Genomic DNA, 27,117 nt, shown 5'->3' with positions numbered 1-27,117 from the left:
GGTTCGTTTGTGTATGAAACTGTTTGATTTTTTTTTCTAGGCAAATACTCATCCGTTTGGTATGAAATTTGTCGTGTTTTGTCCCAAAATCAGTCGAGATTCTTACGAGGAATTTGAGGAAAAAACTACTTCAGGAAAATATTTCAGAAATTTTGTGCAAACCAAGGCTACTTTACCAAAACTTGTGAAATTTCGCCCTACTTTCTGCAAGTTTTTTCTGTGTCCGTATTGTCTTGAAAAAGTTCACACAAGTACTTTCATATGTTGTTTGCACCCAGGTAAGGAGACACTCCCACAAACAATTAAGAAAAATAAGATACTGGGAAGAAAAGCAAAGACGTTTTGTTTTCGGAAAACCAATTTTGTTCACTCTATGTTTGGGACTTAATACGCCTTACTCCTTGGGTATTTTGGTATGAATTTTTTTATCAGACATTCTTCATTCTGTCTATTGAGTTTTGGCCGATATTTGAAACCCAATTTTGTCCCACAAGATTTGCAATAAAGTTTTTATTCATCACTGTCAGAGCTGAAAGGAAGGTTCGTTTGTGTGTGAAACTTTTTGATTTCTTTTCTCGGCGAATACTCATCTGTTTGGCTTGAAATTTATCGCTTTTTGTCCGAAATTCGTCGAGATTCTTATGTGAAATTTTAGGAAAATACTATTTCGGGAGAATTTTTCATAAATTTTGTGCAAACCAAGACTATCATTTACCAAAACTTATGAAATTTCGTCCTACTTTCTGCAATTTTATTCTGGGTTTGTATTGCGTTGAAAAAGTTCACACAAGTGCTTTCATATGTTGTTTGCACCCAAGTAAGGAGGCACGTCCATACAGAAATCATAAAAAGAAGATATGGGAAGAAAAGCCAGGACGTTTTGTTTTCGAAGAACTAATTTTTTTTTCTCTCGGTCTGGGACTTACTACGCCCCACTCCTTGGGTATTTTGGTATGAAATTTTTACCACACATTCGTCATTGTGTCTATTGAGTTTTGGTTGAGATTTGAGCCCCAAATTCGTCCCACAACATTTGCAATTAGTTTTATTCATCACTGTCAGGGCTGAAAGGAAGGTTTGTTTGTGTGTGAAACTGTTTAAATTTTTTCCAAGGCTAATTAATACTCATCCGTTTTGCCTGAAATTTGTCGCGTTTTTTCCCCAAATTCAGTCGAGATTCTTAAGTTGGAATTTCAGGAAAAAACTATTTTGTGAGAATTTTTCAGAAATTTTGAGGAAACCAAGACTATCATCCTCTATCGAAACTTATGAAATTTCGCCATACTTTGTGCAATTTTATTCTGGGTCCGTATTGTGTTGAAAAAGTTCGCACAAGTGATTTCATATGTTGTTTGCACCCAGGTAAGGAGGCACGTCCATAAACAAATCACAAAAAGAAGATACGGGGAAGAAAAACAAGGACGTGATGTTTTCGGAAAACCAGTTTTATTCACTCTCGTTATGGGACTTACTACGCCTTAGTCCTTGAGTATTTTGGTATGAATTTTTTACCAGAAATTCGTCATTCCGTGTATTGAGTTTTGACCAAGATTTGAGCCCCAAATTCGTCCCACAAGATTTGTGATAAATATTTTATTCATCACTGCTAGGGCCCGAAAGAAAGGTTAGTTTGTGTGTGAAACTGTTTGAATTTTTTCCTAGGTGAATACTCATCCGTTTGGCCTGAAATTTGTCTCGTTTTGTTCCAAATTCACTTGAGATTCTTACTTTGAATTTAATAAAAAAAACTATTTTAGGAGAATTTTTCAGAATTTTTTTGCAAACCAAGGCTATCCAAAATTTGTGAAATTTTGCTCTACTTTATGCAATTTTATTTTGGGTCCGTATTGCGTTGAAAAAGTTCACACAAGTGCTTTCATATATTGTTTGCACTCAGGTAAGGAGGAACATCCATAAACAAATCACAAAAAGAAGATATGGGGAAGAAAAGGAAGGAAGTTTTCTTTTTGGAAAACCAATTTTGTTCACTCTCGGTCTGGGACTTACTACACCTTACTCCTAGGGTATTTTGATATGAATTTTTTACTAGACATTCGTCATTGTGTCTATTGAGTTTTAACCAAGATTTAAGCCCCAAATTCGTCCTACAAGATTTGCAATAATTTTTTTATTCATTGTTCATCCTTTTGAAGATCAGAGCATGTCATAGAAATCCTAGTGGAGAATAAAACTAGTCTATCCGATCAGAATCTTCTTTGGAGTAATTTCTTCTTCACCCATTTTTTCTTGAGTCAGTTTTGAGAAATGGTGCATAACTTGGGGAAAAATGTGTTGCATGTACTGCATTTAGAGTTAGGATGAGTCTTTACTAGTCCAAGATCATAGGAGTATGTTATGATCGTTGATTAGGACTTCATATGGACATGATCAACTTTCTTGTGAGTCTTGTGGAGTTGGAGTTGTGGTTTAGGTTGAGCAAGCTAAAAAGTTAAAGGAAACTAGTTTTCGTTTCCAATAGGACTTTAGCGTATAAGATTTGGATGTGAATGTGACATGGTCACACTATTTGTGTTTGGCAGGGTTTTAGTGTTGATTTGATTTGAGCTTGAAATGAACTTGTTGATTTTTGAATGATTTTGAATTGTTGTGTGCTTTTATTAGTTTTATGTTAGACTATTGGACATGAAAAGTGGGTTCAAGTTGTGGTTAATTGGAAGTACTTTATTCAATTATAGATAGAAAATGAATTGAAAAACTCATCTTGGACTACAATGGATCCATGTTATATTATGTAGGAAATATTGATTTTTATGCAAACTCATTGGGTAAGTATATGCTCGCTAGGAGAAATTTATTAAATTAAAAACCTAAGAGTTTTGGTCGTTGAACGAGCCAAATTCGTTGTGCGAGTGTTTTAAATAAAAACTTTCAGTGTTTTGGTTGTTGGGTAAGCAAATTCTTACTTGATGAAATGTTTTTATGAAAAACATCTAATGGAGTAGTCGCTGGACTAAAAAATGGTTGGCTATGTTGATGCCTTTGGCTAGACGAGTAAAATGGTGATTGAACAAATTGCAACATGTGTTTAATTCGCTTGGTGAGCCAAGTGCTCTCTAGGTAAATAATGTTTTCTAAATTGGTTTATCTTTCACTATATTGTTATATTTGTCTAATATATTGTATTTTGAACATTATTATGATGTAATGATAAATTTTAATTTCAAGTTATTTAATTATTTATTTTATTAAATAAATAAAAAAATTATTATTATTTTATTAAAAATAAAATTATTCCATTAAAATGTAATACAATAAAACGTTATCAAGTAGAAAATAATGGTATAGATATTTTAAGAATAATTATTTCAAAATAGAAAAAATAATATAATTTAAAAAATATATAATTTAATTATTTTATAATGAAAAGAAGTTATTTAATTAAATAATAAATAAATAATTTATTTTTCATTTATTAAAAGATAAAATTTTCCAATGAAAAAATAATATAAAATATTTAATAAAAGCATCTTTATATAATGATAAAGACTAAGCAAAAATAAGAAAAAAGGATGAATTTATAATTTTAGGGGAAAAAAAAGGAAAATTGATCTCTGTGTGTGCATGTGGCTTCTGATCATGACAGAGAGGGTTCATAAAATTTGTGGACATTAGCCATACAATTTCATTCACATTTTATCCTTTGCTCAGTAGCGTTATCCTTTGCTCAGTAGCCATGGCTGCAGCTACCATCACATGCAAGCTTTCACTGCTTCTGAGTCTCTTCTCAGTTTGGTTTCTGGGTGTAACTTCTGCTTCACTTCCCCCTTCTTGCCAGCGCATAGAATGTCCCAGCTATGATCTCATACAACTGGGAAATGGCTACGAAATCCGCCGCTATAATTCATCCGTTTGGATTGCCAACACCCCCATTCAAGACATTTCTCTTGTTGAAGCCACGAGAACTGGCTTCAGAAGGTAATTTTCATCCATGTCACAATATTCTTGGATATTCAAGACATTTCTCTTGTTGAAGCCACAAGAACTGGCTTATGATGTTTATGTTCTAGATTGAAAGTTGTGTATTTTGAGTTTCATCATGACCCATTTGGTGCTTAATGTCTCTAACACACTCAATTCACATGAAGTTGTTATATTGATTGATGTTTTTGTTGTATGTTTAAATGGGGTTGCTTATTGCCATGTTTGTAATTACTCAAGTAGGTTGTTGAACCAAATGACATGTTTTTGGATAAGAACAGATTTCTCCATAAATTCATCTAAGAAAAAGAATTGAGAAAGTTGAATGAATTTTTTCATATGCTAAAACCTGAACTCCAAATGACAAAATAAGAATTTTGTAAAATGATAAGAAACAACTTCTACAAATTAATTTGTTATGCAAGAGTTAGTTTATGTTTATGGAGAATTGCATGAGTTTTTTTTTTCCTGGGAGAAGTGATTGTGCCAAAGTTTATCTAAAATGTCTATGCAGGCCTTAAAATTGACAAAGGACGTTTGCAGGAGACAAATAACCCTTATTTAATTGTAACTTATTTTCTAATCAAGTTTATGAGTAATACAATGATGGTCTGGGTATTGATTTGTTCATTCTCTGTTGAAAAATGAAAAGCACATTCCATTTTGTTAACTAAAGTTTGAAGAATTTATTTTGTATGTGTGTGGGTGGTATTGACTGTTATTTATGATTTACTTATGCCTTCCTTCAAAAAACAAAAACTGTTATTACTTGTTTTTATCTTCTAAGGTCAGAACCCAATTTAGAAGGTAAAATTAAAACAGTATCTTCTAACTGTTCTGTGAAGTAGATGCGAGTCTTTTTCTATTTTTTGATAATTGAAGTTCAAATTTTTGAACGCCTTTACTCTGAATTTATTGTTAACATAATTTTGCTTAAGTTTTTCTACACTGCAAAAGGTTTTTTCAGCAAGTGATTATGGCAGAGGATAGTCCCATCCAAGGAGCTAATTAAATTTGAGTAAGCTTTTTTGTTTTTGGTCAGGCTATTTGATTATATTCAGGGTAAGAACAACCTCAAGCAGAAAATTGAGATGACAGCACCTGTGATCTCTGAAGTATTACCCAGTGATGGACCTTTCTGTGAGTCCTCATTTGTTGTGGGCTTCTATGTGCCGAAAGTGAACCAAGCAAACCCGCCTACGCCTACTGAAAAGGACCTTAAGATTAAAAGATGGAAGACTGTGCATGTAGCAGTTAGACAATTTGGTGGATTTGTCAAAGATACTAGTGTTGGGGAGGAAGCTGCAGCCTTGCAGGCTAGTATTGCTGGAACCAAGTGGGGTGCTGCAGTTGAGAAGAGCAAGAGAGCCGGTTATTCTGTTTACACTGTTGCACAGTACAATGCCCCTTTTGAATATGATAATAGGGTGAATGAGATATGGTTCTTCTTTGACATTGAAGATGCACTTCGAAGCATGTGAAAATATATACCAGACAAATAAGCTCTCAACATGAAATCAATATGCAGAGTGCAGACTGAGCTGTCAGGACATCTTGAATGGATGAATAAAGTGTTTCACATTTAGCTAAAACACTGTTTTCTGATTGACTTGCTTTTAGTTTCATGATAGCTATAACACTTGAAAACTTTTCATCATGAATTGATGTGGCTGTTGAAATGAGCATGTGGTACTTATATATTTTTCCTTTGTTTGAAATACATCTGCACTCAAACCAAGTTTTGTTCACATTTTTAGTTTGAATTAGTAACAAATTTATTTCCCCTCCTTGGCTTCAATATAGATTGGAACTTTTTAAGTACTCAATGGTAATGGAAGGTATTGTTGTGTTGTGAAGGATCACCTTGGAACTTTTTAAGTAAAGAAATGTGAAACACAAGATGAATTCTTGCGGACTGGGGTAACTGCAATTTGTAAGCAACTAACCCAATGTGACTTAAAATTTCAAACGGATCATAATATTTCATTCTTAGCTTTTGATTTCTTAGTAAAGCAACAAAGTGTTGTCTGTATGATTGGAGTTTCACTAAAGCATAATCACAACTTTCAATTGAAAATCCCTCCTCTTAGGATCAGCTTGTTGCTTCATGTAATTTTAGGCCTTAAGGTAATTAATCATAAGCTGCTGCAAAACAGTATAACATGTCTTAGGTGTTTCTTGTACAGGAGTATCAAAGCCTTACAAGAAGACATGCCAATGTTCAGGTTTCATATGATAAAATCTGAACACCAAATTTCAAAATAAGAATTTTGTAAAATGATAAGGAACAACTTCTACAAATTAATTTGTTATGCAAGAGTTAGTTTATGTTTATGGAGAATTGCATGACTTTTATTTTTTCCTGAGAAGTGATTGTGCCAAAGTTTATCTAGCATGTCTATGCAGGCCTTAAAATTGACAAAGGACGTCTGTAGGAGAAAAAGAACCCTTATCTAATTGTAACTTATTTTCTAATCAAGTTTATGAGTAATACAATGATGGTCTTAGTAAAACCAGCTTTGGCTATATTTAAGCTGTGTTTTTTTTATAGCAAAGAATAAAATAAAATTAATTGGAGCATTTGGAAAGTACTCCAACCCTTATGCATCGGAAATAGACTATGTGTCTTCACAACACAAAAACCAAGTAAAAGAACCCTCCAGCAGAAAGAAGCATGACAATGCATGTACCTAGGAAAAGAACCCCAAAAAAGAATTGGTCACATAGCACAAGACTAAGATAACAAAGACCATGTATAGTAGTCACTGCCTCCAGCCAGAACTTGAAAATCATCAACTTGGTTTCTCTGTTTCCAAGTAAGGTTAGTTTTCTTATGAAGATGGCTTAAGCCAAAGAGGTTAAAGTTAATAATTGGATTAATATGGATAACACTTGCTATACCCACCCAATTCTCACACATATGCCACACCTTTTCAGCTATCTTGCATTGGAAAAATAGGTATTCTACAGATTCAGCGCATTCATATCAGAAGTTATTTATACCACGACTGACAATTTTTTAAGCTTTATAAATATTGCATTTTATATTTCCTAATTTAAAATGATGGAAGGGTGAATGGTTGCAAACATTTTGCAGTACTACCAACAGAACAGAAGAGAAAATGAGTTGATACAAATTGAAAACAAAAATAAATTGTAGCCCATCATAAACATCATTATTCAAAACAACATGCCAGTTCCATATATTTCAGTAATCTTTGTCGGTATTCGTCGTCTTCTTCCTGGCCAGGCTGTTTGAACAAAGGACAATTGATTATTTGAAGATCAGAAATTGATTTGAGAAGACCCTCCTCTGGTGAGCGTTGGAGGTTGGGGCAGTTCGAAACTGCGAGTGATTGAAGGGATGAGAGTTGATAGAAACCCTTGTAGCCCAGTTGTTTTAGATTTTGACAAAGATTGATGCCTAGAGAAGTAAGAGAGAGTGGAAGCAAACCTTCATCAGGAAAACATTCTGCATCCATTTTTTCAATCCTCAACCTTTTCAAAGAAGAACTGTCTCCGAAAGCTCCTCTCAGTGACCCAACAAGTCTAGAGCACTTAGTGATTTTCAGCTCTTTTAGATTTGATGGCACACCTCCTTCGGGGAATGACACAAGTCTTTGACAGTCTTCTATCCATAACCTCCTGAGAGATGGAAGCAGCATATGCATGTTTGTAGGCAAAGACTCTAATTTATGGCACTTAATTATTTCCACAGTAACGCAGTTCTACATATAGAGCCCTGGGAGCGGAACCCTCAAGTTCTTGGCAGTCTTCAATCTGTAGTCTTTCCAAAGGAACAACTTTTCCCATTGACTCATATTGGAGATCCACACAATGTTACAAGGGATTTAAATGAACAAGAGTTGTTCCCATGAAAATCAGCATCAATTCTCACTATCTCATCAAACCCTGAAATCTTCAGCTCCTTCAGAGATGGCAAAAGACCAAGCGGAGGTAAACGTTGGCAACATATACAATTCATCAACGCTAAGGACACCAGATTCAGTAACAAATTATCGAGTAACCAATTTGGAAGTTGTTTACCAACATAGTTCCTTACTGATAACTTCTTCAAGTGTTTTGAAGGTCGTAGATTCTCAATTACATCCCCAGCTTTGGTTGAATCAATAGAGGAGCTGCCCATAATATTCCATTCTAACTTTAGCATCACAAGGTGTGGTTTGTTCTTCAAATCTGCTTCTAATGCTTAAGAGGGATTCTCAATATTCTGCAGCTCATGAATTCTTAGACTTCCATGAAGATTGAGTTCTCCTAATTGCTGAATACTGAATTCCTTACTTTTCTCAACGTAAAACGAACTCATCAATACTTGGAGATTCTTCAGCTTTCCCAAATGTGCAGGCACAATGTTCACTTCAGTATTTATAAATTCAAGGCATCGCAAATTGTCCAGTTGATGCAAACATGAGGGAAGCTCCTTCAATCTTTGACAATGGTTCAGCTTCAGTATTTGCAACTTGTAGAGTAAACTTATGGAGTCAGGTAGTTTTTCTATCTCAGTAAAAGAGAGATCTAATGAACGGAGATGCTTAAGATTTCCTACAGATTTAGGCACCTCTGTAAGGTTACGACAATGAGACAAAGACAAGACGCGTATGAACTTAAATTTGGAGAACAAGTCATCTATCGACATCCCAGAGCACTGAGGGGAACCAAAAGCTTCATACGTTTGCCAATCAGTTTTCAGAAATGTATGCAACTTTTGAGTATCAATCAAACTCCCAAACTCATCAAAATGTAAATCATCAGTTCCTGGAAATAAAAAATGACGGCTTGTCTTGGGTATACCTTTTGGTTCATCAACTCCTAACCTGATGCAGATGTCCTCACAAACGAATTTCGCCAAATCATTTAGAAGGTCATGCATGATAAAATGCTTTTTCTCTTCTTTTCCAGATTGTTGAAAGAAGGACCACGATAACAGATCGTTGAAATACTGTTCTCCAACTTCTGTAGGACTCCTTCTCTGTAGAGGGCTTTTTAGAAAATTTTCAGCCAACCACAGTTGAACTAAACACTCCTTGTCAAACCTATAACCTTTGGGAAATAAGGCACAAAAAGCAAAACATTTCTTCTAAAAGTAAAACATTTCTTCAGATGAGAAGGAAGGTGGAGATAACTCAATCTTAAAGCAGGGAGTATATCACTTTCGTCTTCTGAAAAATCCCATATCTCACTTTTCATAATGCTTTCCCATTCCCAAAAGGATGATTTATTGTGTAATAGACTTCCCATTGTTTTCAAGGCTAAAGGAAGCCCATTACATTTTTCAACTATCTTCTTACCAATCTCCAAGAAGTCTGGATGTGGTTGAGGATTAGCACTTTGGAATGCATGTTTTGCGAACAAGTCCCAGCAATAATCTTTGCTTAATACCTGAAGGAATTGCTTTTCTGATCTCATGGTAACAGAAACCTTCTCACTACGTGTAGTGAGAAGAATCCTACTGCCTTGGCCTCCGAAAAGTAGGGGCTTCTGCACATCTTCCCATTTAGATTGTCGTTCGTTCCAAACGTCATCCAAAATGAGAAGAAATTTCTTCCCCCTCAAATTTTCTTTCAGTCTTCTCTGAACCATTTCCTGTTGTATACTATGATCAGTTGAACCAGTAATCGTGTCAAGAATTGCTCTTGATACATTGAGAACATCAAATTCCTGTGGAACACTAACCCAAGCTTTAATATCAAATTTACCTTCAATCCTTGGGTCATCGAATACATGTTGGGCAAGTGAGGTCTTACCCAACCCACCCATGCCCACAATAGAAAGTATAGAAAGGTTGTTGTGAGTGTCAGATGTGAGCCAGTTAAGGACAAATTCTTTGTCTTCATCTCTGCCATAAATAACACTTTCATTTGGCAAAGATGTATATGTTAATTTACTTCTCGATCCTGATCCAACCCCAACACCACTAGCCTTTTTCAAACCTAGAATATCGCTTCGGGTCGCAAGATCTTCTAGGTCTTCAATGACTTGTTCCATCCTAGATTCAATTTGATTTTCAAAGAAAGTGACAAAAGAAGATTTGAGAGAATTCCACACCTTGTAAGTAGCACTCTGAGACTCAGCTTCCACTTTGCTTTTGGAGAGTTCATAATCTATTTCATCCAAGAGATCTTCTGCATCAAACACAACATCTTTGGCCCTGAGAAGCCAATCTCTCACACTTTGATCTTTGAACTGCTTTTGTTCTGCATCAAAAGCCACAACATCAATGGCCAGGAGCTTCATCTTCAAGTCGCTGAGTTGCTTCTTTTTGTGTTTTCTTGCACGAAATATGTCGACAAAACGGGAAGCCAAAGTGTCAATAGTCCTCTCTACGAAAGTAGAAACAAGAGCACCAGTAACCATTTCTGCTGCCATGGTAAGAATAGGTAAGGGAGTTTGATGAATGGAACTGACTAATTTGAAGTGAAGCTTATGCCATGTAAATTTGAAGGCTAGTGGGCCAATAATAATGGTGAATTTCGGTGGCTAACTAATCAATAAATAAACCCGAATCATCTAACATTGCATGTATATATTTGAAAATAACATTGCAAAGGACAAAGAAATTGATGTTGCAGTAAAATATAAAGAACTGCCAAAGTGTCAATAGTCCTATTTTGGAAACCAGAGAAAAGAACACTGGTAACCATTTCTGCCATGGTAAGTGGATGAATGAAACTGATAAGGGACTGCAATGGAAATAATAGTAATAAGCTAAGTTTTGATTGATGGTTTTAAGTTAAGGTTGGAGAACATTTATTCCTTGATGGCTCGTCAACAACCAATAGGTGTTGAGTGTTTCCACGGCTCTGTCAATAATGAATTGGCATGAATGAATGAGTGGTTACGATTTAGTGAAGGTACATAACCTTTCTTATATTTTTCAAGAATTGTCAGTTATCACATACAAGAGTAGAAAATGAATCACATGCATCCTTCTCCGCTTCGATTGAATGGGGACCATGGAAGAAGAAGATAATAAAAAGAGACTGATTCATAATTACAGAGAATAATGAGATAATAATAAAAAAGAAAGCTAAGTGTTAGCATTAAACTCAAAGTCGTCAGCCGTCATCAGTTTTATTTTAGCATTTGAATAGCCAATAATTATTATCTTTAATTATGTTTTGAATGTCATTTATACTATGATTTAAATGTAAATTATAGTATAGGTTTTATGATAGAGAAGGTAGAATTTGAGAAATGTATTGTAAGACTATTTAGAGAGATTGTATTTTTATTTGAAAAGTAGCAATGAAATAAAATATATATTTTCTGTTCACAAATATCTTGCTCTGTTTTATTCCCTCAACACCAACAATTGGTATCAGAGCTATTTTCTTGAGGGATCTGTGAGGTTAGTAGAGCGCACCAATGGAAGGAGGATCAAATTTTTCAGCAATGGCACCACCTGTCTTTGATGGAGACAATTATCAAATGTGGGTTGTTCGTATGAAGACCTACCTAGAAGCATTGGATTTATGGGAAGCTGTAGAAAACCCTACGGTGGCACAAATAAAATCACAGAAGGAAAAAAAGATAAAGAAATCAAAGGCAAAAACATGTTTATTTGCAGCTGTATCTCCTATGGTATTCACAAGGATAATGCCCTTGAAGTCAGTAAAAGAAATATGGGATTACCTCAAGGTAGAATATGAAGGTGATGAGAGGATTCGTGGAATGCAAACTCTGAATCTAATCAGAGAGTTTGAATTGCAGAGAATGAAGGAGTCGAAATCCGTAAAAGAGTACTCGGACAGACTTCTAAGCATTGCCAACAAAGTGAGGTTGCTTGGATTTGTGTTAAAAGATTCAAGAATTGTGGAAAAACTGCTGTAACAGTTCCAGAGAGGTTTGAAGCCACCATAACAACCCTGGAGAACACAAAGGACCTATCAAAGATTTCTCTTGCAGAGCTCTTAAATGCTTTACAAGCACAAGAATAAAGGAGAGCCATGAGACAAGATGGAGCAATAGAAGGAGCCTTACTAGTCAAACATGAAGGTGGCTGGAAAAACAAAGGTAGAAATTATCCTCCTTGTAAGCATTGCAACAAGTTAGGTCATCCACCGTTTAAGTGTTGGAGAAGACTTGATGCTAAGTGCAACAAGTGCAATCAACTTGGGCATGAAACAATCATTTGTAGAAACCAAAGTGAGCAAAAAGACGTAGATGCTCAATTTGCAAATGAGGAGGAGGATGTACTTTTCGTTGCAATTGGGTTTTGCAGCAATATTTCAAGTGCATCTTGGTTAATTGACAGTGGCTGCACCAACCACATGACACATGACAAGGAACTCTTCAAGGAATTGAGAACTACTGATATTAAAAGGGTGAGGATTGGAAATGGTGAACACCTTGCAGTAAAAGGAAAAGGCACAATAGCTATCACAAGCTATAAAGGTATAAAAATCATTACAAATGTTCTTTTTGTGCCAGAGATTGATCAAAATCTTTTGAGTGTTGGTCAATTGTTGGAAAAAGGTTATAAGGTGATGTTTGAAAATAAACATTGTTTAATCAAAGATGTTGATGGCAGCGATTTGTTTAAAGTTGAAATGAAGGGAAAAAGTTTTGCTCTCAATCCAATGGAGGAGGAGCACATTGCCTTTAAATCCAAAGAAAATGTCACAGAAATTTATGTACCTGACTTGAAGAATAATATTCTCAGTATGGGAAAATTATTGGAGAGTGTTGAAGCAAAATTTAATAACCTGGAAAAAAGGTTTACAAAATTGGAAGAAAAATATGTTGATATGGAGAAAGACAAGGAAAGTAGAGTCAATCAAGTTGAAGAACTCCATTTGTTGCTTTTGGCACAAAAAGAAAAGGTGAATGAATTACAATTCAAATTAAAAGCCCCTTTTGGTTCATGTGTTTTACTTGAAAATAATGGTTTTGATTTAGGAGAAGACCATAAATGGAATGGTGTTGAGACATCATCTGAAAGGGAAATACGGTATAATCATTATCTTCGAAACTCATTGAAGTCAAAGTCTTTCTTAAATCCTTTTAATTCAAAGGGTAAAAGTGGAGAAGATTTTGTTTGGAAAATTAAAAGTAATTCAATTCAAAATTCTGCACGGATTAGTGCAATGAAGAAAATATTGAAGTTGCTTCTAATCAAGGACAGTATGGTGGCTACTGAAAAAATATAATATTGGAGGCAGTTGGGTAAGGACAAAATATAAAGTGTGAGCGATAACAATCAGAATGAAAAATATGAAAGGTTTGAGTTTAAGGGGGAATTTGTTAGCATTAAACTCAAAGCCGTCAGCAGTTTTATTTTAGCATTTGAATAGCCAATAATTATTATCTTTAATTCTGTTTTGAATGTCATTTATACTGTGATTTAAATGTAAATTATAGTATAGGTTTTATGATAGAGAAGGTAGAATTTGAGAAGTCTATTGTAAGATTATTTAGAGAGATTGTATTTTTATTTGAAAAGTAGCAGTGAAATAAAATATATATTTTCTGTTCACAAATATCTTGCTCTGTTTTATTCCTTCAACACCAACACTAAGAAAAGATAGAATAGAGAAAATAGTTGTATTTCCTTAGAAGTTAGATTTTATTCCATGGAAGTTTCACCCGTAGTAACCCCATAATCAGTGCTTGCCTGTGTGGCTATCATTATTGTGCTATTCCAACAAACTCACTGTGCCCGGGATAAATTAGTAGAAGTGATAAAAAAACACGATAAAAAAGTAGAAGTGAGGGTGTATTGAGTCTTATCATTATATGATAATTTTTTCTTTGTTTTTGACCTTTCAAAGAATGAATTTCAAATTCAATTGAATATAAAACACAAAGAAAATTAGTTTACAACATAGAAGAAACCTATGTATATGTGATATGATATTATAGATGAACTAAATTGTACCATTCTTCATGTTTTAGAGAAAATTGCAATCAATAGGATTTTCCTAGAGAATGTGAAATTTCTTTTTCCTTTCCACAAGGACTAGGAGATTGGATCTAGCCATAAGAAGAATACAACAATTGACTGTTAAATAACTCAGTTCTTGGTCTTTGACCGCCTCAGTCACTATGGACACCCCCGATCAGTGAGATGTGTCTATTTATCTATCTTCAAAAAGGGAGAATAGGTTTGAAAAAGGATTTTAGAGTGTCTAAGATTGTGCCGAAAGGGTCTCTTAATGCCTTCTTTTCTCTTCTCATCGGAGTTTTTTCGCAAAGACTTGCCATGGTAAAAAATAAGAGGGAACAAACACACTTGGAGAGCGCAATACAACGAATAGTTGTATGTTGCGTTCAAGAAGGATGAATCGCTCCCGAAAATGAATCTATTGATTCTCTCCCAATTGTTTGGATTGTAGGTGCGATGATTTATTTCACGGACGAAGTCTCTGGTTCAAATCTAGGATTACCCAACTGTGTTGAGGAAAAGAATAGAAAACTAATTTGACTCCTTCATGCATGCTCCACTTGACTCGGGAGATTGTTGGAGATCCCACATCGACTAGAGATTAGGAAATTTCATAGTATATAAGTAAGTGCAAACCTCACTTTATAAGCGGGTTTTATGAGGTTGATTTCATATTTGAATAAACTTACTTATTAGACCAAGCATGGTTTATTTCCTTACACACTCGATGAAATTTATCCTCACACATGACTAATATAAACAGTATAACACGTTTACATTACTTTTCAAAATGGCAAGAGCAACAAGATTTTAATTCATTATGCCCTATTCCTCATTAGATAAAACACTGTTTTCTGATTGACTTGCTTTTGGTTTCATCATAGCTATAACACTTGAAAACTTTTCATCATGAATTGATGTGGCAGTTGAAATGAGCATGTGGTACATATATATTTTTACTTTGTTTGAAATAAATATGCACTCTAATGAAATGTGATTGCTGTCCCCTCTGGGTATCATATACTTAGAGTGAATGATATTTGCAGTAACTTCAATTTTGAGTACTATAAGTTACATGTTATAAACTTCACTGCAAATAGAGTAAATTAAAAAATGAGCCTTGATTGATAAGAAAATGTCAATAAAAGGACGAAGAGGTCTTCAAGATTTCGTCAAATCAGTGTTCAAAAACCAAGTTTTGTTCACATATTTGGTTTGAATTAGTAACAAATTTATTTCATCTCCTTGGCTTCAATATAGATTGATAAGCTTAGCTTCAAAGCAGTATATGACCTTGGAACTTTTTAAGTACTCAATGGCAATGGAAGGTATTGTTGCGAAGGATTTAGGATTGCTAAAAACATAGCACAACAAATACATCTCTATGGTTTTGTTTAAAACCTCAGTCTGACTCTGGATGATAAGCTAAACTCACTGAAAGTGTGGCTCCTTAACAAATTCTACCAAAAGGAATTGATGAAAACTCTGTCTCTTTCTGATACTATATTATAGTATTGATAAAAACATCATCTACTATCTTACCAGTGAACCAGGTTTTAACCCCACAATGACCAAACTTGGTCAATCTATCAACAACAATCATGATGTTAGTGAAACCATGAGAAGCAGGCAAATTTGTGATACAGTGCACATTGCAATGTCATCTCATACAATTTTGAGGTATACGAAGTGGCTGCAATAAGCCAACTGAGAGTGTCTGGTCTATTTTAGCCGGTTGACAAAAATTGCACTTCCTAATGAATGCTCGAATCTCCTGTTGCATGCATGACCAGTAAAACTTTGAGCAAATCCTTGCAATTGTTTTGGTGCTGCCAACATGCCCTCCCACTTTAGAAAAATGAAACTCCTGCATAATCTAAGAGATCAGATTGCTATCTTTAGGAACCATAATAATGTCTTTCCATATGGAATCCTACCTGGATAGGTATTGCACTCTTTGAAAATTTTCATCGATTTATCATCCTTTTGAGTCAATTCACTATATTTTGCAGCTAAACACCTTTTTTGTGCAGGACGATTCACTTCATATGAACCATAGTGAGAAGGTTACTAAAGTAACACATTCTCAGTGCAGGATGATTCACTTCATGTAAACCTTGCCGTGAAGGCTACCAAAGCAACACTTTCTAGGTGTAGGATGACTCACTCCATGTGAATTCTGTCGAGAAAACTACCAATGCAACACCTTCTAGTTGCATGATGATTCAAATGTGAACCTTGCCGAGAAGACTCCCAAAGCAGCAATTTATGGTGTAGGACAATTCACTCCATGTGAACCCAACCGAGAAGGCTACTAAAGCCACACCTTGATGTTGGATGATTCACCCAATGAGCACCCTGCTGAGAAGGCTTCCAAAGCCACACCTTCTCGGTGCATGATCATTAACTCCATGTGAACCTTGCCAAGAAGGCTCACAAAGCAACACCTTTTAATTGCAGAACGGTTCACTCCATGTGAACCCTACTGAGAATACAAAAGCAATACCTTTTTGGTACAAGACTATTCACCAAAGCCACACCTTGGTGCAGGACGATTCACTTCATGCGAACCCTGCTGAGAAGGCTCCCAAAGCAACACCTTTTTGGTACGTGATGATTCACTCCATGTGAACCCTACCGAAAAGACTCCTAAATCAATACCTTCTCAGTGCAGGACAATTCACTTCATGTGAACACTATTGAGAAGGCTACCAAAGCAACACCTTCACAATGCAGGATGATTCACTCCAAGTGAACCCTACCGAGAAGGCTACCAAAGTTATACCTCGGCGCAAGATGATTCACTCGATGTGAACCCTGTCGAGAAAGCTTTCAAAGCCACACCTTCTTGGTGCACGATGATTCACGTGAACCCTGCCGAGAAGACCCCTAAATCAACATGTTTTTGGTTCAAGACGATTCATTCCATGTGAACCTTACCTAGAAGGCTACCAAAGCAACACCTTCTCGGTGCAGGATGATTCACTCCATGTGAATACTATCGAGAAGGTTACCAAAGCCACACTTTGATGCAAGACGATTCACTCCAAGTGAACCCTGTCGAAAAGGCTCCCAAAGCCACACCTTCTTGATGCAGGATGATTTACTTCATATGAATCCTGCCGAGAAGGCTCCCAAAACCACACCTTTTCAGTGCAGGATGATTCACTCCATGTGAACCCTACCAAGAAGGCTACCAATGTCACACCTCGGTGGAGGATGATTCACTCCATGTGAACCTTGTCGAGAAAGATCCCAAAGCAACAGTTTCCCGGTGAAGGACGATTCACTCCATGTGAACCCTACTGAGATCTCGGTGCAGAATGATTCACTCCATGTAAACCTGTTGAGAAAGATCCCAAAACCACACCTTCTTAGAGCTAATCCATGTAAACCTTGTCGTGAAAGGCTCCCAAAGCAACACCTCGTTGCAAGATGATTCACTCCATGTGAGCCCTACAGGCTTTCAAGCAACACCTTTGTTGGAGGATGATTTATTCCATGTGAACTCTACCAAAAAGGCTTCTAAGTTATCAACTTGGTTCAGAACAATTCACTCTATGTGAACTTTACCAAGAAAATATAAGGAAGCAACATCTTAGTCTTGGTAGCCATGAGTATTTATGCATATCAACTACGACAATTTATCATGTTCAAATTGTACCTCTGAGCTTGAGAACACTTGATTTAACATGCCTGAAAAACTTTACAAATCATTTCATGCTTAGCCACAAAAGCAAAAAATTCTGACATTGTCAAACGAACGAAACACATAGGACCTACGATACTTGAAAAAATACGCATAAACCCAAGGGTCCTCCCAGTCATAACCATCCTTCAAGGGAAAAGCCTTCTCGACTTATTCCTCTGCTTCTTCTGCAACGCATCTGTTCACACTTTGCTTTATATACCAACATTTATTATGCACATCCTTCAAGATGCTCCCAAAATGTTCTAGGTGTTAGACATCTTAGGTCCAAGTTGTGTTTGATGAATCCTAGTATGTCTTGTCTTATTTTAGTTTAGTATGTTTTGTGTATACAATTTATCTTTTGCATAATGAGACGATGAATCTAAGAAAAATGTTATAAAATGATTAAAATGTTTTTGAAACTATTTTTTAAAAGATTTTATAGAAGTTAAAGTTTTTAATTTTTTATTTTCATAACTCAACTGATTGAAAACACTTATGTTTTCTGTAAAATGTTTTAATTTTTTCAAAATTCTGATTTAATGTGTTTGATAAAATGATTTTTTAAGTTTGAATTTTTAACATGTGTGAAAAACTGGGTTACACTAATAATTTCACTTTAAATGAAATTAGCTGGTTAATTCCAGCTTTAACAAATTGATTTTGATAGTTGTATATTTAAACTAGTTTTATGTTTGTCAGAATCTATACAAAGTTTCTTTAAACATCTAGAAAGATATATGAGAGAATTTTTCGAAGCTGAACGTGTGAAAGTGTGATTTCAATATTGATTTTACAAGTGTTAGAAAAAATTTCTGAATTCTTGGAAGATTTGAATCATCATTTTTTTTTATAAGGGGTTCCTTACTGTGTGGAAAACCAAAAACCTATTTTGAGTTTCTTAGTTTTCCGTTTCAGGTGTAATCTATAACAGATTGTTATAGGGGTAGAACCGATTTTGTAGGGTTCAAGATTTGTGATCTTTGTACAAGAATGTGTGTTTTTAGTGAAAACCATTTATGTGTAAAGTGGTAACTAGATGTAATTTTTGAAAAAGAGTGAAACAAGTATTTTTGTTCTAGTACTTTCTGCATTTTCATTTGTTGCATATTAATTTGTTCTTGTCATTTTAATCAACCGTTTTCACAAAAAAATTATAGTAGTAATTTTTTGTGATACTTCCTGTTAAATTTGAATCAATTGTTTTCTTTGAAATAACAAATTTATATTTCTAACAACTTTTTGATAAAAAAAATTAAAATGTGGTTTTGGATAATCATTCAATTAAAATAACACTATTTTTCAAGTTAAATTGATATTTGTGAAAATATTTAAGTGTCAATTCAATCCCCTTCTTGAACTTGGTTCGCGATTATTTCAACACCAGGCTCTTCATAGGTGATGGAAACTCATCCAACCACAACATCCACAAAATAAGGAGATTGAAGACTTGAAACCTTGTTTGGAGACTTATTGGCCAAATGGACCTAGTTAAGCTTTTATCTATCTCTTAGGCCTAATAAAAAGGAAGTATAGGAAGAAAGTATGCACAAAATATATCCCAAAACATCTCCATTCTAGAGAAAAACAAATAGAGCATTGAAGAACACACCACATGAGGAGTGGAACTCAATTGAGCTTAGCAGGACTAAACTCTTATCTTTTTTGGGCCAAACTTTAGTTTGTATAAATGTATAGAGTAAAATGTGATTTATTTGAGTTTGTAATTGTTAAATAATTTGGGCCAAGTAGAGTAAGTTTTTTTGTTTTGTATTTTGACCAAGGATAGATTAGGGTTAGGGTTCTAAACCTACCTAGGATTTCAATTGGGCTTCCTTTGAAAAGGAGAGCACACCATGGAGTTGAACATAAAAAATGACACATGGGAAGGAATGTGTGACTAGACATATGACACACTCTCATTTGTTCTTCTAAATCTAGGGTTTATTTTTTAATTTGAATTTTTGAATTTGGCTCTCTTTTGAGCTGACCATAGAACTATAAATAAATGTGCTCAACTCATGTAAAATTAAGCTTGAATGATAAGAGTTATGTTGTCCATTTTTTTTTCCATAAACACTTGTTCTTGAGCTCTCTCTAGGGTTGTCTCTTAGTTAGCCTAACCTAGACGCCTTCCTAATGAGTTGGCCTTGTCTCTCACTCTCCCAAACTCATTTATCCACTTCAAACACAAATTTGTATTCCTCCATTTCTATCAAGCTTCTGCAACTCCATTAAAAAATCCAAACTAAAACAATGCTAGAAGAAGAGGATGTGACCAATAGGATTTCATCTACTCGAGTCTGGGGGCTCAATGTACCATAATTATATGATGACTTCTAGGAAAAAAATGAAATTTTCTTTTGAGACTCATCGTAATAGACTCGGGCCTAAGCGGCTAATGTACCACACAACTCATAACTGAGAGGGTTTAGGTCGAACATTAAATGAACTTATAAACTAGGAATATACCAGTCTTGTTGAGAAGTACTAGACAAGGCGAGAAGTATTAAGCACGAGTTAGAAGGACTACTAGACAAGGTCGAGAAGTACCAAGTAAAACTTAAAAGTATCAGGCAAGATCGAGAAGTATTGTTCTTATCAATAAGTATTAGACAAGGTCAAGAACACCTCACGATAGTCATAAAATGTTTACATAACCAATCAAACAATAATATGCATTTAAAACAAATCTTCATGACTAAACAACAACTAAACCAAGATTAAGAATGATACGAGTCCACCGTCAAGAATAGTATAAATAGACACTACCCAAGGTATTGAACACGAGTACTATGACTTATCTTATGACTGCATTAATTGTTACTCACACATACTGACTTGAGAGTCATAGTATCTTTGTAGGTACTTCCACCTTTGAGATCAAGGTCGAGACTAAGAAATAACTGTGAACTGAAGACTTTTATATATATACAAAGGTTAATGAACAGAGAATAAATATGTGATCTTATAAAAGTCATTTCAACCTTGTGTTATGAAGAGTTTTAAAGTTTTAAATACTTGAATTTGAATTGTTTTGATTTAATTTTTTTTGGATATAAATGAACAAAATGACATGTGTTGAAAAGAAGTGAAAGCTACATGTTTTGAAAAATTGTTTTTACTTCTCACAATGCCAAACTTGAAAATCATATTAAGGTGGCTTAATACTTAGGGTTTTAAGTCTCGGAGGTCATGCGCAACATGTTCTAAATAATCAAGATTCAACAAACAAAATTAAAGAAGTTAAAGTGAAATAGTGTTTCATAGTTAAATCAATTTGGTTGAATTTTAAAGTAAATGATTGTTTTTTAGGTTAAAGACGTTTTTCAGTATTATAATGGATAACAATTTTTTTGTAAAATTATATAAGAGTTTTGTTTTACCAAAAGAATAACACTCTATGTTATAATTGATTATATATAGGAAGATTATTTGGAAAACAAATGTCTCTACAGTAATCAATTACAATAAATATAAGTTGGCTATATCTGATTTAATATAAAAAGGAATAAATCAAGAGTTTTAAATTTTAATATTATGTAAAATTAAAAATCATCAAATTATCTCATTTTTTAAAATTAATTATTCCATCCAAATCTATGTAACATAGACACGAACATTAATACTATACGGATACAGATATAAGCACAGACATTAATACGATACGAGTACAAACACAAAAATACGCATAATCTCTAAAATATAGAACAAAATTACGAATCTATATATTATATAATTATAAATTATATTAACAATAAAAATTTTACTACAAATATCGATATCTAATAGTGTTGATAAGTGTGGGAATATCATAGATCGATCGAAGCAAAAGAAGAAGAAAAATTCGATTTTTACAAAATAACCAAAACATTGTGAACAAATATTGCCCACCCGCCATTTTTTCATAACTAGAAAGGGAACTTCTGGCAACCCAATATTCAAACTTCTTCTCACTGGCAGAATTTTTTCATGAGAAAATTTCCCAACTTTCCCTTTTGAAAGAATTCGTTTACGACGTGAAATGGAAGGGATTTTGTTCACCACCTTGTCTTCACGCTTTCACATCACAGTTGAGTCAATGCAAAATCAAAGCTTGTTGAATAAAGCATACAAAAATGTGGAATTGGAAAGATAGCTGAACAATCCAAAACCCATTCTCAAAAATGGTTATCCCCTGTTTTTTCCCAACCAATCATGTTCTCACCAGGATTTATTTGTTTTTCAGAACCCAATTCTCAAATTGGCCCATCAAACCAATGTTGACAAGAACACAGCAGTTCCATTCGCAAGCATCGCTAGAATTTCAGAACAAAAGAGGATTTTGCTTCCAAGACTGCGTCTTCCTCTTGCAGCACCTGCGGGAGCACAAAGACGTAAACTGTGGAAGAATCCTTCACTCTCTTTTAGTTAAAAGTGCCCTCTTCATGGATGTCTTTGTACAAAACAATATGATTAGATTTTATGGAGATATTGGAGAAGTTCATAATGCACGTAGGTTGTTTGATGAAATTCCTATGCCGAGCTTGGTTTCTTGGACCAGCTTGGTCTCTTGTTATGTTCACGTGGGGCAACATGAAATGGGTCTGAGCTTGTTTCGTGGCTTGTGTCGGTCTGGGGTGCGCCCCAATGAATTTGGTTTCTCTGTGGCGCTCAAGGCTTGCAAGGAGATGTGTGATGCTGTGATGGGAAAGCTCATTCATGGGTTGGTAATCAAAAGTGGCTTTGATTCGCATAGCTTTTGCAGTGCTTTGATTCTTCACATGTATGCTGATTGTGGGGATATTGAGAATTCGAGGAAGGTTTTTGATGGGGTTTGTTATGATGAAAGGTCTGAGGCATTGTGGAATACTTTGCTGAATGCTTATGTGGAGGTGTCTGATGTGAAGGGTTCTCTGAAGTTGTTTCATGAGATGGGGCACTCTTCTGAGTCGCGGAACCACTTTACTTACACAATCATTGTTAAACTCTGTGCTGATGTGTTGGATGTTGAACTTGGAAGGTCTCTTCATGGCCAGATTGTGAAGATTGGGATTGAAAATGATGTTGTCGTGGGTGGGACTCTTATTGACTGCTACGTTAAACTGCAATTATTAGATGATGCTCGTAAAATTTTTCAAGTTCTCGATGATAAGGATAACGTGGCAGTATGTTCTTTACTTTCTGGGTTTAATCAAGTCGGAAAATCTAAGGAAGGACTTGCTGTATATGTTGATTTTCTTTCTGGAGGCAACAAACCAGACCCATTTACTTGTGCAAGTGTTGTCAGTTTGTGCTCAAATTTGGAGACACAGCTTTGTGGTAGTCAAATTCACTGTGGTGTCATCAAACTTGGCTTCATGTTGGATTCATATCTTGGCAGTGCATTTATCAACATGTATGGAAATTTTGGGATGATGTCTGATGCTTATAGATGTTTTCTTGACGTTTGCAATAAAAATGAAATATGTGTAAATGCCATGATGAACACTTTAATTTTCAACTCAAATGATTTAAAAGCTATAGAGCTGTTCTGTGGGATGAGGGAAGTTGGTATTGCACAAAGCAGTTCTTCAATCAGTTATGTTCTGCGGGCTTGTGGGAACCTTTGTATGCTTAAAGACGGACAGTCTTTTCATTCTCTTGTGATTAAAATTCCTTTTGAAGATGACAGTAGATTGGGCTTAGAAAATGCTCTTCTTGAGATGTATATTAGATGTAGAGCTATTGATGATGCAAAATTAGTGTTCAGAAACATGCCAACACAAAATGAGTTTTCCTGGACTACTATCATATCTGGATGTGGTGAATCAGGGCACTTCCTAGAAGCCTTAGGGATCTTCTGTGATATGCTTTTATATTCAAAACCAAGTCAGTTCACTTTAATCAGTGTTATTCAGACTTGTACAGAAATAAAGGCAATAAATGTAGGAAAACAAGTCCAATCCTATATCATGAAAGTAGGATTTGAATATCATCCGTTTGTTGGAAGTGCTCTGATTAACATGTATGCAGTATTTAAAGATGAAACTTTGAATGCTTTACAGGTTTTCTTGTCCATGAAGGAGAAGGATCTTATCTCTTGGAGTGTCATGTTAACAGCATGGGTTCAAAATGGTTATCATGAAGAAGCAGTTCAGCATTTTGCAGAATTCCAAACTGTTCCCATTTTTCAGGTTGACGAGTCTATCTTATCCAGCTGTATCTCAGCTGCTGCTGGCTTAGCAGCATTGGACATAGGCAAATGTTTCCATTCCTGGGCTATCAAAGTTGGCCTTGAGGTTGATCTTCATGTGGCTTCTTCCATTACTGACATGTATAGTAAATGTGGAAACATTAAGGATGCCTGCAAGTTTTTCAATACTATCAGTGACCATAATTTACTAACCTGGACGGCTATGATATATGGTTATGCTTATCACGGGTTTGGTAGAGAAGCCATTGACCTGTTTAACAGAGCTCAAGAAGCTGGTTTGGAACCTGATGGTGTCACCTTCACTGGGGTTTTAGCTGCTTGTAGCCATGCTGGATTAGTGGAAGAAGGTTGCCAATATTTTAGGTACATGAGAAGTAAATACAACAGTGAATTAACTATAAATCATTATGCCTGCATGGTTGATCTTCTTGGTAGGGCAGCAAGATTGGAAGAAGCAGAGGCTGTGATAAAAGAAGCTCCATTTCAGTCAAAATCTCTTTTATGGAAGACTTTGCTAGGTGCCTGCACTAAACATGAGAATGCTGAAATAGGAGAAAGAATATCAAACATCCTTGCTGATCTAGAACTGAATGAACCCTCAACCTATGTTCTTCTGTCTAACATTTATGCATCAGCATCAATGTGGAAAAATTGCATAGAGTTGAGAAACAAAATGGTAGAAGGGAGCATTACTAAGCAACCTGGTAGTAGTTGGATTCAGTTGGCAGGTTAAAATTTGCTGCATCTCAGGAAATGTGAGAAGCATATTTATCTGTTGATTGCAACATTACTTAGCTTAAAGCCTTAAATATAGTGTACAGTGGTCTATGACAAGATTGATCGTTTGAACCATTGGTTTTATGCAACCATGTACATTATAAATTAGTTTGTATATAAATTAATTTTAATTCTTTACTCATTTTTATAGAAAAATTGCTGATAAAAAAATTTATAGAAAAATTAGTCCTAACATGAAGTTTTTATTATAAATTGACTGACAAAATAGTGTACAAATGAGTTTTATCTCCAATTATTACTTTTACTATATTATTATTAGTGTTATAATTATAACTTTTTGTTGTTATTAGCTATTAATGTCTGAGTTTAAATAAACTATATACTAAAATTGACCCATATCAATTTAAAATGACTTTATTTATTTGTAAAATTACTATCATTAATAACTTACAATACTATTTATTATTAACTTAACCAATTTAATTTTTTTTTATTAAAAGTAAATCTCAAGTCCATAAATATCACCAAATTTGTAAATCTAGTTAATATAAGGTATGTTTTTATGAAAATAATTAATTATTTTTATGTCTTTTACCTATGAATATTTAACAAGTGATGGATTCAACCAAAATGTCATTTTTAAATAATTAGACCTGTTTATTATTAAACATTATGTTTTTAATTTGAAGAATTCGGTCTATTCTTGTTTTCCATAAACTATTAATAAAAGTTTATTTAACATCTGACTGTTCCAAACATGAATTTTTTTTTACAATGGATAGTTATTAATCAAAATGACTTATTATTATTATTAAATAAGAAAGTTTTCACTACTAATTTAATATAATGAGACTTGATTTCTCCTTTATTAAATAGCTTCCACTACTAAACATAACAATGTGGCAAATTATAAAGCTTTGTTAACCCCGTTTGAAGTGCCTCATGAATAGCTCAAACTGAATAGAGGCCCGTTACAGTTCCTATACAAACCATAGTTTTTTTTCTCCCAAGAATCAAACACAATAAGAACCACCCTAAGTAGTTCATAAAAGCTTCTAGTGGTGGTCTTTCTAGGGTTTTGAACCTATAGTTAGCCAAAAACAACCATAATCCAACAAAAACCCTAATCTTGGAAACTAGCTTCTCTTGAAGTTGTTACACTTATAGTTTGCCTTTGGATGATTCTTGACATTTCTTTGGGAATCTTCTTCAAGATCAAGGTAATGTTAATTGATATCTTTTTTCTTTATGGTAGTTTAGCAAATTGGTTTGATTATCAATTCTTGGTGATTCCATTTTGGATGTATAAAATAAATCAGATTCAAATGAGATTATTATTCATCTTACATTGTTCAAGATTTGCAACAATATTAATCATAATTTTTAACTATGATTAATCCATACATTATTTAAAAAGGTTTGTTTCAGTTATGATATAATTTTGTTTAATTATAATATCATTTTTTTTATAATCACATTATATTTTAGTGACTTTTTTTCATTCTTTTGTTCAAAATGTATTAATATGTTGACAATCCTGCATCATATTGTAATCGGAAATAGAAATATTTTTTCTGACTGAAATTGTTCATTTAAAAGTGACACATTATCCTAGTAAATTAGTGTTGCAGTTGTCAAAGTAACTTTATAGTTGTCAAAGTAACATTTTTATATTTTAAAAGATTAAAAAAAAACACTAAAATGTGTTGTGATTATCCAAACCCAAATTGAACTATTCTAAATAGCATTTCTTTCATTTTGTTTTTTCCTTTAGCTCTTCTATTCTTTGAATTTTGAATCCATTTTCTCCATTTTCTAGCTTTGACATTGTTGTAGAATTTGAACAAAAGAAGCATGATGGAGGCAACCAATCGAAAGTCAAAGTCTACAAGGCAAAATCTCCAAAGTCTCATAATGAAATCATCACTTTATCTACTTTGTTTCTTTGGGTGTGGAATAGAAAAAGATACATCAATAATCATTAATAATAAAAGCAAGGTCTTTTGAGGTTCTTCTTAATCTTCTTCCAACCTTCCTAAGAATTCCAGAAAGGGGTGTTATGAAAAAGATTGCAGATAAGATAATCCAAGAATCATTTAAAGAAATGGTAAAATATTTTTTTAAAAAAATTGATGGGTGCAGAAAGAGTTTTGATAGGGTGCAAGAAGAAACACCGAAGAGTAAAATTATCTACTGAATATGTAAAACTGGTTAAAACAGCAAAAGCTCAGACACAAGAGAATTTACAACTACAGGTTTTCAAACTGATATTTTATAAGGTATTTACGAACCTATTTTAATTGTAAATTTGGGTTGGTTTGATGCTAATTGGAAATGTATTTTTCAATACTAAATTAGATTTACTTTTAGTTAATTTAAGTTATAAAAACCCTAGTATTGTTTGGATATTTGCTTTTATTTTTAAATTAGGGGTAGTCTCCTTTTTCTAGTAAATAATCTAAATTTTCAATAGTTACATTTATGAAAAATAAAATAAATGAGAAATAATTACATACAAAATTGATGACAAAGTTGAGTGAATTATGTTTTCATCTTTTGATTGTGGCTGGTATATATTGATAAAGAAGAAAAAAAAAGTGTTTATAAATACTCAACTCAAAACCCAAATAACTTAGAAAATAAAATATTATTTTTAACTCTTATTTTTTC

General features: G+C 34.2%; 4 protein-coding genes and 1 pseudogene across 4 annotated transcripts; 4 read left to right on the top strand and 1 right to left on the bottom strand.

Moving 5' to 3' along the window:
- Positions 1-3,519: 3,519 nt before the first annotated feature.
- LOC137810620 (uncharacterized) lies at positions 3,520-5,639 on the top strand. Its single transcript, XM_068611999.1, has 2 exons — positions 3,520-3,936; positions 4,982-5,639. Exons 1-2 carry the CDS (start codon positions 3,695-3,697, stop codon positions 5,418-5,420), a joined length of 681 nt encoding a protein of 226 aa, XP_068468100.1. The 5' UTR covers positions 3,520-3,694; the 3' UTR covers positions 5,421-5,639.
- Positions 5,640-7,047: 1,408 nt separating this feature from the next.
- On the bottom strand, positions 7,048-14,053 carry LOC137829109 (putative disease resistance RPP13-like protein 1; annotated as a pseudogene).
- LOC137809183 (uncharacterized) lies at positions 11,326-11,790 on the top strand. Its single transcript, XM_068610324.1, has one exon. It carries the CDS (start codon positions 11,326-11,328, stop codon positions 11,788-11,790), a length of 465 nt encoding a protein of 154 aa, XP_068466425.1.
- Positions 11,907-13,109, top strand: LOC137809179 (uncharacterized). The gene has a single exon (XM_068610318.1). It carries the CDS (start codon positions 11,907-11,909, stop codon positions 13,107-13,109), a length of 1,203 nt encoding a protein of 400 aa, XP_068466419.1.
- Positions 14,054-21,961: 7,908 nt separating the features above from the next.
- Positions 21,962-24,442, top strand: LOC137809173 (pentatricopeptide repeat-containing protein At5g27110-like). The gene has a single exon (XM_068610311.1). The coding sequence runs from the start codon at positions 21,962-21,964 to the stop codon at positions 24,440-24,442; it is 2,481 nt and encodes an 826-aa protein (XP_068466412.1).
- The last annotated feature ends 2,675 nt before the right edge of the window (positions 24,443-27,117 follow it).

This window comes from Phaseolus vulgaris, chromosome 11 (genome assembly GCF_000499845.2).
Source record: "Phaseolus vulgaris cultivar G19833 chromosome 11, P. vulgaris v2.0, whole genome shotgun sequence".
NCBI lineage: Eukaryota > Viridiplantae > Streptophyta > Magnoliopsida > Fabales > Fabaceae > Phaseolus > Phaseolus vulgaris.
This window is presented reverse-complemented; position numbering and strand designations above follow the sequence as displayed.

Coding starts and splice junctions, on each gene's coding strand:
- LOC137810620 (XM_068611999.1), top strand. CDS start 3,695: ATGGCTGCAGCTACCATCACATGCAAGCTTTCACTGCTTCTGAGTCTC. Junction 3,937..4,981: donor ACGAGAACTGGCTTCAGAAG/GTAATTTTCATC, acceptor GTTTTTGGTCAG/GCTATTTGATTATATTCAGG.
- LOC137809183 (XM_068610324.1), top strand. CDS start 11,326: ATGGAAGGAGGATCAAATTTTTCAGCAATGGCACCACCTGTCTTTGAT.
- LOC137809173 (XM_068610311.1), top strand. CDS start 21,962: ATGGATGTCTTTGTACAAAACAATATGATTAGATTTTATGGAGATATT.
- LOC137809179 (XM_068610318.1), top strand. CDS start 11,907: ATGAGACAAGATGGAGCAATAGAAGGAGCCTTACTAGTCAAACATGAA.